The sequence below is a fragment of the Primulina eburnea genome, chromosome 10 (assembly GCF_022965805.1).
Source record: "Primulina eburnea isolate SZY01 chromosome 10, ASM2296580v1, whole genome shotgun sequence".
Classification (NCBI taxonomy): domain Eukaryota; kingdom Viridiplantae; phylum Streptophyta; class Magnoliopsida; order Lamiales; family Gesneriaceae; genus Primulina; species Primulina eburnea.
Window position 1 is genome coordinate 11540233 of NC_133110.1, and position 15805 is coordinate 11556037.

At 36.5% G+C, this 15805-nt stretch overlaps 1 protein-coding gene across 4 annotated transcripts in view; it reads left to right on the forward strand.

Annotated features, from left to right (window-relative positions):
- LOC140803103 (uncharacterized) overlaps nt 1-15805 on the forward strand; it is a 59034-nt gene that overhangs the window by 42797 nt on the left and 432 nt on the right. Inside the window, exons 2-5 of one of the 4 annotated variants that reach the window (XM_073158804.1) lie at nt 14379-14466; nt 14718-14824; nt 14955-15040; nt 15142-15198. In XM_073158804.1, the coding sequence (XP_073014905.1) occupies nt 14762-14824; nt 14955-15040; nt 15142-15198 (206 nt within the window). In that variant the 5' untranslated portion in view covers nt 14379-14466; nt 14718-14761. Of the gene's footprint in view, nt 1-14378; nt 14489-14717; nt 15042-15141; nt 15199-15805 lie in introns of those variants that run through there. The other 3 variants (XR_012111769.1, XR_012111768.1, XR_012111767.1) reach the window with 3 other exon arrangements.

Here is a 15805-nt window from a genome sequence, read left to right on the forward strand (position 1 = left end):
GTCACGTGGCGACCGTATAATAATGCTCCCGCATAGTGAATGAACCACAAGCCATATCGCATAAATCTCAAAATAATATTTCCTATGCACGTAATATAATTAACCAACATAATTAAATAGGAACAATTAAAATCATGTACTTGCGATATTTAAAAATACCTATATGACTTGATTGAGGTTTAGAAAAAGTATATACATGCCTTGGTTTGTTTTGACAGAAAACAAACGAAATAACGACGCGGCGCGGCGGAGACGGAGTGCTCTTCTTTTCCTCACTTAATTCCTTTAAATTAAGCATGCACCATAATTATTATAATAGCGTAAAAATCATAAACGTGATGCATGAACATTTAAAAATAATATGATTCGTGCTCAGGGCGCTGCTAGGACTAAAATCTCACTCCGAGTGCAAAATTACCATTTTGCCCCTAGACGTAAAATTTCACCTTTTTGAAATTTTCTAAATTTCATTGACTCTACCATGTCCCAAATAATTATTTAAGCCTACATGAATTCTCCCATATTTTTATTTGGCTTAAATCTATAACTTTTAAATAAATCTTTAAATACAACATATTAATGCATTTTAAATCCCGAATTAAACCAAACCTTAGCATAAAATTCCCAAATTAAAAATTAGACTTCTAATAATTATTTTAGCTTAAATATAATTTCCCATAATTTATTAAGCTTAAATCTAGGCGTTTCAATTAATTCTTTAATTAGCGTTTCGCTCGGCGATCAAATTCCGAATAATTCCAAAACTCATTATTTTGATCCAAAACTTACCAAACTCCTAAAATTGTCCCAAAACATATTTAAAAGTATTCTTAGACGTAAACTCGAGTTAAAATCGGAACTTGGCCATAATTTTCCCAACTTGAACCATAATTAAACAACTCAATCTAAACCATTTACTACTTAAAATTAGGTCCTCTAAATCCTTAATATTTCGGCCAGCACCCACTACTCACCATAAATCTCTCGGCCAACCTGGAAATTGCTAGAACATCATTTTCCTCAATAAACTCTCGGCCCCCTCTCTTGTACAATTATTTCTCAACACCTCTCCCACTTCTTAAATGTTTCGGTCCACTCATATCCTCCCATGTCCAGTCATTAAGGGTCATCTTTAAGATCTTAATGAACTCCTAAACCAAGCCTAAACAACATATATAAAGCTGCTGTTTTTTCCAGCACCTAATCTTAAATATTTCTAAACTCCAACTCCGGTCCGGCCTCGCTGAAATAGCTGAAATGCTAAAATTCAAACTACTGAACTGAAATAATAAAATAATTAACTTCAAAGAAATGCATTAAAATAAACATGCACTGAAGTCAATTAAATTTTAAAATAATAGAATTATGCATGGCTTGTACGCAGTCTAAATTCCGGGTTCTACAGAAACAGCATGAATGGCACACATATCAGCATGTATTATGGCGTAAATGATGCAGAAATAAAAGTACATGGCGTGCCTGATGATTTTGAAGATCAAGAACGGTGCGAGGGAACCCGGATGAATTTCTTTAGAAAGAACAAGAGGAAACCGAAACCTTCTCAGCTGAAGAATGCTGAAATCCCACAATAAAGTTGAAGGGGAGAGTGGTTGTCGGCTGTGAGAGAAGAATTAAAATGATGCCATGTGATGATCTTAATTGATGGACAAACACACGAGACGGACTTTTCTTTCAAGGGTGGGAAGGAAACCGATGGGGCCTAAATCTTTAAGATGAAAACCTGGGTGTGTTTGCTGCTGAGGAGGTGTCGACTACTTGGAATCAGTAGGTGTAGGATAAATGATATTTAAGGATTAATTAAGTAGTTAACAAATTAGTTTATGAGCTTAAATTGTTTAATTAAAAGATTAAAAAGATAATTAAGACCTATAAACTCAAAAGTAAGTTCATTAAGCTCAAACTCACTAACGAAAAATATTTCGAGTTGAAAATATTTTGAAATGATTAATCGAACCCTTAAAAAGTCCCCCGATTCGATAAAATTTGAGTACCGATTAAAAATAAAATCTTGCGGGTAAAAATACCCAAAAATTCCCATTTTTGTAAAATACACTTAAACATGCTTTACCTTAATTTATAAAAATAAATCATGTAATAAAAATAATTTTTCTGAAAATTCTCCGGTCTCCGATCCTCGTTCGAACGTGAAACGCAACTTAAAAATCTTAATGCACGAACTTTTAAAATTTCATGAACTAAATTCCATCATGCATTAATTATGTATAAATTACATAAAATAATTAAAAACATAATTTAATGAAATAACATGCTAAATTACCACTTCTTAAATAAGTTTTTTTTTTAACTTATCTCAATACTCCATCTCCAGTCCGGCCTCACTGAAATAACTGAAATGCTAAAAAAATCAACTACTGAACTGAACTAATAAAATAATTAACTTCAAAGAAATGCATTTAAAATAATCATGCAATGAAGTTAAATTAAATTTAAAAATCTAGAATTATGCATGACTTATACGTAGACTGATTTACGGGTTCTACAGGTAAGGTCCGCTCTTATTCATACGTCATTGAGTATCAGAAAAGAGGGCTTCCTCATGTTCATATGTTGGTCATATTTGAAAATAATGACAAGTTGTGTACTCCCGACCACTTTGACTCAATTGTGCGTGCTGAAATACCTTTACAAACAGAAGAACCCAACTTACACAAAGCAGTTGTCCACCATATGATACATGGGCCCTGTGGATCGATGAATCCTAATTGTCCATGCATGGTAAATGGTAAATGCAAGAAGAACTTTCCGAAACCATTTGTGGAATACACATCTCGAGGAAATGATTCATACCCTTTGTATCGAAGACGTGAAGGTGGCCAAGTATCAATTCCCAACAATGACGATGTTTTCATTGATAACGGTTGGGTTGTCCCGTACAATCCCTGGCTTTTATTAAAGTATGATTTTCATATTAATGTTGAAGTATGTGGAGGGATTAAGTGTGTCAAGTACATATACAAGTACATCCATAAAGGTCCTGATCGGGTCGCACTAGAGCTGCGAAATGGACAAAATTGTGATGAAATCCAACAGTACGTGGATGGAAGGTGGATTTGTGCGCCTGAAGCATTGTGGCGAATTTTCTCATTTGAGTTTAGTAGGATGTATCCTTCAGTCATTAGGTTACAACTACATACACTGAAAGGATCGGTGAATCGGGTGAAGAGTGTTTAGAAGGGGTGGTTGTATAAACACTGCTCAATTTAAAATATTCTTCGACAAACTGATTTCAGTTCTGTTACAAACTGAATCTATATATCCCGTCGGTCAATAACAATCAGTTAAACTGACTAAACAGTTGCGGAAAACTAACTGACTGGAAGATAGAGTATCTAACTGAAAATGATAACTGAAAGTAATAATGGCACAGTTTGTTTCTGGATGTTCGGAGACTTGAATAACTCATACGTCACCCCTTCTATCACGAAGATATATAGGATATTCACTAAAAGACTTTGATTAAATACAAAACAGTGTACTGACCCACTTCAGTTTGGACTTATCACTTTTCCAATACTGAAACTTTTAGTATACAACACTTTTAAAAGATCGTAACTGAACTTAGCACAACTTAGAAAATATATCAAACGATTACAAAGTGCTATGAAAGCTCTAGAACGTAGTCTTGAATACTACTGATAAAACTGATAAGCGTGAGCTTGATTTCTGAGTGTGAGCGGATATTTTTGCAGCGTAACAGCAAGTAAGATAACTGAGAATGCGAGTGATGTTCTTTAGATGCTGCCTTCGACTATTTATAGGCTTCCCTTTCAACGATAACATTAAAGATATTTGAATATTCTAACCTTTGATTTGCCACGTCGATATATCCTGACAATAGTACACTGTTCATTTCTGAAATGCGGCGAGCCACTACCAGTTCACAGGTGGCTGTACTATTTGTCGGTTGTCGCTTTCAACTGATGACGTGTACAATTGAGAGATCAGCTAGTAAAGATCAGTTGTCGATGGAGTAGACTTTAGTTGAGGCGATCATTTGACTGATGACGTGTTCAGTTACGTCAATCAGTTAGTCCAATTCAGTTGCTGTAATCAGTTGGTCAAACTTTTGTCAAACGCCGGAATTTCGTTCCCTACAATTTCCCCCTTTATGGTGTTTGACAAAACAATAGAAAGAGACACTAGATAGAATTCTCAGTAGATAAAATAAGATGTCGAATAATCAACTGAATTCTCATTTCTTCAAATAGATACAATAGATACTGCTCTTATTATTTCTTCTGATGTTCTAAGATCTCTTAGATCTCTTCCCCCTTTTTGTCAAACCGCTCCATCTGGTCAGATAGCTTGCGAACGTCAGAAGAAAGGAGCGTGACAGAGGATGACATGTATTCAATATCAGTAGACATTGTGACTTGCAGTAGTTCAATTTTCCGAGACACAAGCGACTCCACACTGTCGACCCGTTTGGTAATTAATTCTTGAGTGGCAGTCAGACTGGACATGATACCTCTATTTTTCTGAATATCACCAACTGCAAAAGAAAGAGCGGTAACAGCAGATTGGATATCCTTCAGCATTTTTAAAGACTCCTGATTATCGTCCAACTTCAGACTGTGCGATAATTGCGTATTTTGAATCTTGGAAATGGCAAAAATTATTTGACTCATATTGTCCTGCATATGTTGGACTTCTTCAAAAATGAGATCAAAATCTGCTGAAGATGGAGGATTGGATTGACGAGAAGTGCTTGGTTCACTTGTAGTAGGTTCAGAAACGATCAAGGCTTGATCAGTTGAAATTGTTTCAGCAGCATTTCTAACTGAAATATCAGCAGCAGGGATTACTTCTTGATCCCGAGGTGGTGAGGAAGGATTCTGTTCAGTCGATGGTGACAAAACCTGAACTGATGCCTCTAAGGAATGATCGATTGAGTCATCTGGCACATCAGTTGGTATGACCTGATCAGCAGATTGATCTGGTTGAACAATTTCTTCTGAAGGAATAGTGACCTCTGGATTGGTTTGATCAGCAGAGTGATCAACTTTGTCAGAAACGGGTTCACTAATGTGGGATTCCTCCACCACAGCTTGAATCACTTCATCAATATGAGCGAAAGAAAGCTCAGCTTCAGGATACAGTTGTTGTTCAACAGGAGCTGGAGTTCCTGTATTACTCTGGGCGGGTCTCCACTTTCAAGCGGAAGGCCCAACTACGAGAGGTGCGGGAGCTCCTAGAGGTTCCTGCGGGGGTGGACCTTTTTAAGGAAGGTCATCTCTATAAGCTCTTTCTTCTGAAGGAGCTGGAGATCCTCCGCCGCATCGCTGCCTTCCACAATTTCTGCAAAACCTCTTCCTCAGCACTAGCTGGATGGATGAGTATGTGGATAATTGCTGTGGAGGAAAAAATATGAAAATTGTAACCGGCTCCTCTCCTCTTCCTAAATAAAAATATTTGTTATGTTTTATCGTCGTTGTTCTTTTATTTCTGCTTGCAATGATCTATATGAGATATAAACACAAGAACGACAAAAAAACACTAACTGATATCAGTTAAGAACTCATAAGAATAAGCAACTCACTTAAATATTCAGTAAGACAGCAATAAAGCTTATAAACAAGTTACGAGCAAAAATCATTAATTAAGATAAATCAGTTAATCCAAGTATATTGCGAAAGTGAGAAAACTTAGTCTCAGCCAGTGGTTTGGTGAAGATGTCAGCCGCTTGATGTTCAATTGATACGTATTCCAATCTAATGTTCTTCTTTAAAGCATGGTCTCTGATGAAGTGATGTCTGACATCTATATGCTTAGTCCTGGAGTGAAGAACTGGATTATACGTAATAGCGATTGTACTCGTGTTGTCACAGAATATTGGCGATTCCTTTGCATCAACACCATAATCTTTCAGTTGTTGCTGAATCCAGAGCAGTTGGGCACAGCAGCTTCCAGCAGCAAGGTATTCTGCTTCATTTGTAGAAGTTGCTATGGATGTTTGCTTCTTACTGAACCAAGATATCAGTCTGTCTCCTAGAAACTGATATGATCCACTTGTGCTTTTTCGATCAAGCTTGCATCCTGCATAGTCTGCATCTGAATAGCCAACTAAATTGAACGCTGAGTCTTTAGAGTACCATAAACCAACATTTTGCGTGCCTTTAAGATATTTCAAGATACGTTTGGCAGCAGAAAAATGTGACTGCTTAGGATTAGCTTGGAATCTTGCACACATGCATACAGCAAACACAATATCAGGACGACTTGCAGTTAGGTACAATAATGAACCTATTAAACCTCTGTAGAGTGTCGTCTCAACTGATATTCTCCCTTGATCAGTGTCTAATTTAGCTGATGAGTTCATGGGGGTGCTTGCAGCTGAACATGATTCCATGCCAAATTTCTTCAGCAATTCCTTTGTGTACTTGGTTTGACTGATAAATGTTCCTGAATCCAGTTGTTTCACTTGAAGACCAAGGAAGAATGTCAGCTCACCCATCATGCTCATCTCGAATTTTTCCTGCATTAACTTGGAAAACTTCTCGCATAGTTTGGGGTTAGTTGACCCAAAAATAATATCGTCAACATAAATTTGAACAAGTAAAATATGATCATTCTTGGAGAATTTGAACAATGTTTTATCAACTGATCCGACAGAAAAGTCATGGTCAGTTAGAAATTTTGAAAGAGTTTCATACCAAGCTCTTGGAGCTTGTTTGAGACCGTATAAAGCTTTGTTCAAATGATAGACATGATCAGGAAGGTGATGATTTACAAAACCTGGAGGTTGTTCAACGTAAACTTCTTCCTGCAACTGGCCGTTCAGAAATGCACTCTTTACGTCCATTTGAAAGACTTTGAAATTTTTGAAAGAGGCATAGGCAAGGAATATTCTGATTGCCTCCAGTCTTGCAACTGGTGCATATGTCTCGTCGTAATCAATTCTTTCTTCCTGCCTATAACCTTGTGCTACCATCCTTGCTTTGTTGCGCACAACTGAACCATCTTCGTTCAGTTTATTCATGTATACCCACTTTGTACCTATCACAGTTTTAGAAGTTGGTCTTGGAACTAGGTTCCAGACATTGTTATGGGTAAACTGATTTAGCTCTTCTTGCATTGCATTTATCCAGTTAGGATCAGCAAGAGCTTCATCAGTCTTCTTTGGCTCCAGTTGAGATACAAAAGCTGAATGAATAAACAAGTTAAGCATTTGATTTCTTGTTCTTACCGGATCAGATGGATTACCTATCACCAGTTCTGGAGGATGTGATTTCTTCCATCTGAGTTCAGCATTTGTTTCTTCTGTAATAGCAATATCCTCAGTAGGTAACTGAATATCTGCAGTTTCAGTTGGAGCTAGTTCAGTTGGCAACTGATTCTCATTTGTATGCTCCACTAACTGAATGTCAGGATTTGCTTCCAACTCAGCTGATTGATCCAATATTTCAGGTTCAGGTGATTGGAGATTGTTTTGATTTAGATGAGCATCTTCTTCATCATCATCCAAGCTTATATCTGTAAATCTATCAGCTAGCTCAACTGTATCAGTTGGCTTAAACGTTAGTGTAGATTCATCAAACACAACATGAATAGATTCCTCAACATTCAAGGTATTTTTGTTGAAGACTCTATAAGCTCTACTAACTGAAGAATACCCAAGAAATATTCCCTCTGCAGATTTAGCGTCAAAAGCTGTTAAATGGGTTTTACCATTGACAAGTATAAAACATCTGCAACCGAATATTTTGAAGTAAGAAACCACACTTTTCTTTCCATGCCAGATCTCATAAGGTGTTTTCATATGATTCTTATTAATCATTGATCTGTTTTGAGTATAACACGCAGTGTTCACTGCCTCTGCCCAAAACCTTTGAGAGATAGAAGAATCAGCAAGCATCGTTCTAGCAGCCTCTTTAAGGGTCCGATTTCTCCTTTCAGCTACACCATTTTGCTGAGGAGTTCTGGCTGCTGAGAGCTCATGCTTGATTCCTGTATTCTCTAAATAATTTGAAAGAGTTTGATTGATAAATTCAGTTCCTCGATCGGATCTGATTCTATCAATTCCAACTGATTTTTCATTTAATAATCTTTTGAAAAGCTTAATCAGTTGAGCAGCAGTTTGGTCTTTGGACTTGAGAAATATAACCCAAGTGAATCTTGAAAAATCGTCTACAACCACCAAGGTGTATTTCATTCCCCCTAAGCTCATGACTGGTATAGGACCAAATAGATCCATGTGTAGCAGTTCTAAGCATCGGGAGGAAGATTTACAACCCTTGTTCTTAAAAGAGGATTTGATTTGCTTACCAAACTGACATGCTGAGCAAATTTTGTCTTTGATAAAATCTATTTTGGGCAATCCAGTAACAAGATCGTGGTTACTCAAATAAGCAATAGATTTGAAGTTGAGGTGATTTAATCTCTTATGCCACAACCAGTTTTTAGAAGATTTTGAAACAATAAAACATACTGGTGCATAAGGTTGATCATTCCAACTGACTTTGTAAGTGTTTCCACACCTTTTTCCAGTTAGGATGATCTCTTCAGTTGAGTTTCTGACTGAACAAGAATGTTTGTCAAACTGAACTGAGAATCCACTATCGCATAACTGACTGATACAGATCAGATTATACTTGAGATTCTCAACTAATAAAATATCATTAATGGTGAAGTTACCATGGATAAGCTTACCCTTACCCACAGTTTTACCTTTAGAGTTATCTCCAAAGCTGATGTTTGGTCCAGTGTACTTGGTCAGTTGAGATAATAAATTTGAATCTCCTGTCATGTGTCGTGAACATCCACTGTCCAAATACCATATAGATCCAGTGCTTGTACCTGTTACCTGCAGTCAAACACAAGATAAGATTGTGGTACCCTTTTTCTATTTGGGTCCGAAGTTGATTAGTCCTTTAGGAATCCAAACTTGGATCAGTCTGACTGACCGTCCAGTTGATGTATTCCAAATTGTCTTTCCGGTCTGTGTGTGTGTGGTGTATGGTGTGCAGGGGATACAACATGTGATTTGCCCTTTTTCGACTGATTGTTCAGCCAATATCTTTTCTGAACTGATTTGCTGTTATAGTAGTTGGAATAGCCTTTTGAATAGTTTTTGCTGAAAATTTTTGGTGGCTGACTTCGTGAGTCAGTCACGACTTTTGGGCTATAACCAATACCACATCTTTTGCCCTTGCTCATATTATGAGTCGGCTGTTCAATCAGTTTTCTTGGCTCTGCTTGTTCTTGTACCATAACTGATTTGACAAAGTGAATATATTTCCCTTTGTCCATATTCAGTTTTGGTTGAATATCTTTGGAAGGTGTTTCATCCTGGTTACTGAACCCTAATCCAGTTTTATCAGTAAATGATTTCTGAGAGTTCTGTATCTCAGTCAATGCAACGGATGATTTATTCCAAGCTTGAATGAGCTCAGTTTGCTTTGAATTTTCAAGCATTAACTTTTGAATCATTAATTGATTCTTGCTCTTTTCAGTATTGAGTTCGGCAATCTCCCTTTTTAGACTCAACATTTCAACTGATATATCAGTTGTTGTCTTGTTGTCAATAGGATCATTTTGCTCTACTCTGGCCTTTTCAAATGATAAGGCAAGCTTTTGATATTCACTAACCATGTCATGAAGAGTTGTAATAAGTTCTTCCCTTGTGAAATCAGTTGAGCTGAAGTCAAATACCTGTTGGCTGCTTGACTGATCGTCTGTGTCATCAGCCATTAAGCACTTTATTTTTTCCTCATCTTCACTAGAGCTGCAAGATGTTTCTGGTTCTGACTCTTTGCTGTCGGTCTCTGCCCACTTGGCTTTGCTATCCTCTGCCAGGAGTACCTCATGCTTCTTTCTGTAAGACTTCTTATCATCCTTAGATCTCCTCTTATGCTCATACACTTTTTTCTTTCTTTCAGTTGACACTTGACTGTCCTTCTTAGGTTTGGGACAGTCAGCAATAAAATGACCAGGTTTGCCACAGTTGTAGCATGCATTGGACTCTTCTCTAGAATTATTTCTTTGGTATTGCTTCTGAAAGTTTCCTTGATTTTTCCTCATGAATCTTCCGAATTTCCTGATGAACAATGACATTGCGTCATTGCTTAGTTGATCTGCACCTTTCTCAACTGAACCAGTTGGTTCTGATCTTACAACAGCTAAAGCAGTAGTTGCTGCTGGGGTAGGTGGTTCTCCTTCTCGAGTTTGCAGTTCAAACTCATATGCTTTTAAGTCAGCGAATAGATCATGGAGTTCCACTTTGTTCAGATCTTTAGACTCCCTCATAGCCATGGTTTTTACATCCCATTCTTTGGGAAGACCTCTGATAACCTTTAATGTCACTTCTTTATTGGTATACACTTTTCCAAGTGCATTCAGTTCATTTATGATGCATCTGGTTCTTTCATCGTATTCATGCATTGTTTCTCCAACTTTCATTCTGATGTTGTCGAACTTCTGTACTGCAACAGATAGCTTGTTCTCTTTGGTTTGTTCATTGCCTTCGCAAAGTTGGATTAGTTTCTCCCAAATCTCTTTAGCCGTCTTGCACATCTTGATCTTACTGAACGTCACTTTGTCCAGTGTTTTGTACAATATGTCTTTTGCTACATTATCCAGATTTGCTTTTCTCTTGTCTTCAGCAGTCCACTCATCTCTGGGCTTTTCAATACGGTTCGGTGCCCCATCTGTGATTGCAATTGCTGTATTGGCTTTCAAGATCTTCATGGGTCCGTCAGTTATAACGTACCACATGTCATCATCCTGTGCAGACAGATGAGCCTGCATCCTGATCTTCCAATCGTCGAAATCTTCTCTGTAGAACATGAGAATCTTGTTGAATGAAGACATAGTGAGCACTTAGAGTGTAGATAATCTTTGAAAGGATATGACTCGCTCTGATACCACTTGAAAGGATCGGTGAATCGGGTGAAGAGTGTTTAGAAGGGGGGGTTGAATAAACACTGCTCAATTTAAAATATTCTTCGATAAACTGATTTCAGTTATGTTACAAACTGAATCTGTATATCCCGTCGGTCAATAACAATCAGTTAAACTGACTAAACAATTGCGGAAAACTAACTGACTGAAAGATAGAGTATCTAACTGAAAATGATAACTGAAAGTAATAATAGCACAGTTTGTTTCTGGATGTTCGGAGACTTGAATAACTCCTACGTCACCTCTTTTATCACGAAGATAGGATATTCACTAAAAGACTTTGATCAAATACAAAACAGTGTACTGACCCACTTCAGTTTGGACTTATCACTTTGCCAATACTGAAACTCTTAGTATACAACACTTTTAACAGATCGTAACTGATCTTAGCACAACTTAGAAAATATATCAAACGATTACAAAGTGCTATGAAAGCTCTAGAACATAGTCTTGAATACTACTGATAAAACTGATAAGCGTGAGCTTGATTTCTGAGTGTGAGCGGATATTTTTGCAGCGTAACAGCAAGTAAGATAACTGAGAATGCGAGTGATGTTCTTTAGCTGCTGCCTTCGACTATTTATAGGCTTCCCTTTCAACGGTAACATTAAAGATATTTGAATATTCTAACCGTTGATTTGCCACGTCGATATATCCTGACAATAGTACACTGTTCATTTCTGAAATGCGGCGAGCCACTACCAGTTCACAGGTGGCTGTACTATTTGTCGGTTGTCGCTTTCAACTGATGACGTGTACAGCTGAGAGATCAGCTGGTAAAGATCAGTTGTCGATGGAGTAGACTTTAGTTGAGGCGATCAGTTGACTGATGACGTGTTCAGTTACGTCAATCAGTTAGTCCAATTCAGTTGCTGTAATCAGTTTGTCAAACGCCGGAATTTCGTTCCCAACATACACCAAACCAACATTTGATTTATTTTGACCCCCAACAACGCGTAAGCGATCTACTTGTAGATGATGACAACTCGAAGACTATGCTTACAGAATTTTTCAAAATAAATTGTGATCCTGACTTGACTGGAAAGTATTTATATCGAGAATTTCCACAATATTACACATGGATAAAATCTGGAAAAAAATGGGTTCGTCGAAGAAGCAACAATAAAGTGGTTGGAAGAGTATATGTTGCGTCGCCATCTGAAGGTGAGAGGTTTTATCTTCGTATCCTTTTAAATCATGTCAGGGGCCCAACATCTTTTGAATATCTGATGACTGTGAATGGGATAACATATTCAACGTTTAAGGAGTCTGCTCAAATGAGAGGACTTCTCAAACAAGATGATTATGTAATACAATGTCTACAAGAAGCACGCTCTGTTAGAATGTCATCCTCATTGAGAAGGTTATTTGTATCCATACTGGTGTTCTGTCAACCAACAATAAGTCGAGAACTCTGGGATGAGTTCCATCCTAGCATGTGTGAAGATTATGGCAGAGAAATTTCATCAAGTAACTTAATCATCAATAAGTTATTGCTTGAGATACGAAGGTTGTTGCATCAGTACAAAATGAAACTTGGTGATTTTGATTTGCCATCAATAAGTGCTGAGTTTTTAGAAGACGCACCACTGCCAAGAATAATTGAGGATGAGCTTTTTTATCATATTTCTGATGATGATTTGAGATCTATTGAACGTTTGAATGCTCAACAGAAGATTGCGTTTGACACCATCATAGAAAGTATTATGCATAACCAATCAAAACGTTTCTTCATTGATGGTCCTGGAGGCACTGGTAGGACTTTTCTATACCGCTCAATGTTGGCACATTTAAGACAAATGGGTAAAATAATAATTGCGGTAGCAACATCTGGAATAGCTGTGACATTATTGCCAGGTGAAAGAACTGCACATTCACGTTTTCAAATTCCACTTAGACCAACCGCATCAACACTTTGCAAAATAAAAAAACAGACAGAACTTGCAGATCTAATAAGGCGTGCATCAGTTATAGTATGGGACGAGGCTCCAATGGCAAATCGCTATGCTTTTGAATCTGTCAGTAAGAGTTTCCAAGATATTATGGAAAATCAAATAGAATTTGGAGGAAAGACAATGGTTTTTGGTGGTGATTTTCGACAAGTGTTACCGGTTGTTAAACGAGGGTCAAAGGCAGAACAAATTGCTGCAAGTATTTCAAGGTCAACATTTTGGAATTGCGTAAAGATAATACACCTTCAACAGAATATGAGATCTGCTCAAGATATTGAGTTCTCGCAATTTCTCTTGCGCGTCGGTGATGGATTGCAACATACTGTAAATCGTGATTTCATAAAATTACCAGATTCAATTATCATACCATGGGAAGGTGAACAATCAATTCAGGTTTTGATTGATTCTGTTTTTCCTAATATGCTAAATCATGTTAACGATGAAAACTATATGGTTGATAGAGCAATCATCACACCAAAAAATGTTGATGTGGACAATATTAATCAAATGCTGATTCTCAAGTTTCTTGGAGAGGAAAAAGAGTATACCTCTTGGGATAGTGTAGAAGACGACAATCACAACCTTTTTCAAGAAGAATTTTTGAATTCCCTTAATCCAAGTGGTTTGCCACCGCATAAAATCAAATTGAAAGTAGGAAGTCCTGTCATGCTCTTGAGAAATGTTGCGCCTGAACTTGGTCTATGCAATGGAACAAGATTAATATGTCGCAGTCTTGGTAGAAATTTTGTAGATGCTGAGATCACAACAGGTCCTCGCAAGGGTACCAGATTCTTTCTACATAGAATGCCCTTGAAAAGTGAAGATAATTCTGGATTACCATTTGAGTTGACACGTCGACAGTTTCCCATAAGGCTTAGTGTTGCTTTGACAATAAACAAAGCACAAGGTCAAACAATCTCAAATATTGGCATATTTTTGCGTAACCACGTGTTCAGCCACGATCAACTATATGTGGCACTTTCAAGAGGAGTCTCACAAAATTCTACAAAAATCTTGGTAAAAGACGGGAATTTAGAGCGTCAATATGGTGTATTCACAAGAAACGTGGTTTTCAAAGAGGTATTGCTACCTAATAGAGAAAGATAAAATGTAAGTAAGTCAACTCTCTTTATTGTGAATTTTTAAAAAATACATTATGTACAAAAATTTACAATAATCGTTAAATACATGATATATGTTTCAATGTTAGAATTTGGGGGATGCTAAAAAATTCAATTTATCTCTATCCCTGTTTTATATCCATGCTTTTATCTCTATCCATGTTTATCTATTTCTCATCCTCTATCTTATCTCTCCCAAATAACCATTTTTGGCATGGATATTACAATTTCTATATTTATTGAATCAATTTTAAAAAGTATTTGGTTAGTGTCTAATGGACAAACAGATTATTTATGATTTTCTATTTGTTGGTTTAAGTTTAATTTTTTTGATGGTTTTAACTTTGTGTTTTTTTCTCAAAAGCTGAATGATACTGGTTGCAAACAAGTTATTTGTAGAAGTGACATACTCAATTCAATGGATCAGATCTACTCGCCCCCATCTTCATCTGGTTTGTTTTTAACATTAAATAAGTTTATCGTCTATGATTTATTATGTTGCTTTATATCTTTTAAAATTGAAATTATTTAAGATATATGTGTAAATGTTGGATTTATGTTACGAAACTAAGCTTATTCTATTATTCTCCACTATTATAAAATAGCAAATTAGAGATGTCTATATATATCAGGGCATAATTATATAAAAATTACTCGCGATGCTCATGTTTGCTGGCCACTCATTAGTATGTTTACACTACAGAGAAGCTAAATTCATAAAAGACAAAGAAGAAGAGGAAGAAATTGATGGCAAGTACTGCGTGCTTCATGATAGTAAACAAAAATGATATCCCCATTTACGAAGCTGAGGTTGGTACAGTTCCCAAAGTATGATTCTTTTCAATACCCCATCAATTTTAGATTTTTTTTAAAAAAAAATCATTTTCACCATTATGGCATCACACAATATGATTTATTCTGATAATTTTGAGATCTGGAGAAAGAGGATGCTGCTCATCTACACCAATTCATATTACATGCTGCTTTAGACATTGTTCAAGATGTGGCGTGGACTACAAGTGCTATGTGAGAAACCTACTTGATTAATTTGGGAAAAATTCATTGTTTATTGATTTTATTTGTGGTCTCGGCACTCTCATCCTTTTTGTTTTTTTTTTGTGGAGTAGGTTTCTGAAAGCAATGGACAGATTTGATGATTTGGTGGTTCTTACATGTAACTGCAGGTCATATACTTTGATTTTTTTTCATTAGCTCAATCCTGTGCATCCTTTTTGGAAAATGTGTGAATGATTATGATGCTTATTTTTATTACTGTATAATATGGGGAGAGTAAAGGATCTGGCTCCCAAATATGAATAAAATTTCAGTTTTGACGCTTAAACTTTTCGAGCTACAAGCTTTCTCATGTTCAGTTGGATTTCATTATTGTGGATATTGATTTATCTCTTTCTCCATTGGTATTAGTGGGCATTGATTATATCAAATCAGTTTTAATAAACGTCATTGATTCAATTTATATTTTTCCTTCACCAATTCTGTTGGTTATGATCCTTCCGAGTTCCTATCCGGAGCATGTGTTTTGATAGTCATGTTATAATCTGCTTATCTTTTCTCCTAATGAGGATGGGGATTTATGCCTTTCTGAGATTTAGAAGTTCGATATTGTCATGTGTGGATGTAGGTATTACATGATCTGAAGGAGGTTAGAGGATATGTACAAGAAACATTGGATTAAGATATGAAAATATTATTTTATTATAAATAAAATTGAGAGTGAATACCTCTAGGTTTGCATGTATTAATTATCAAGTGTTGTTTTATACTTAGCAT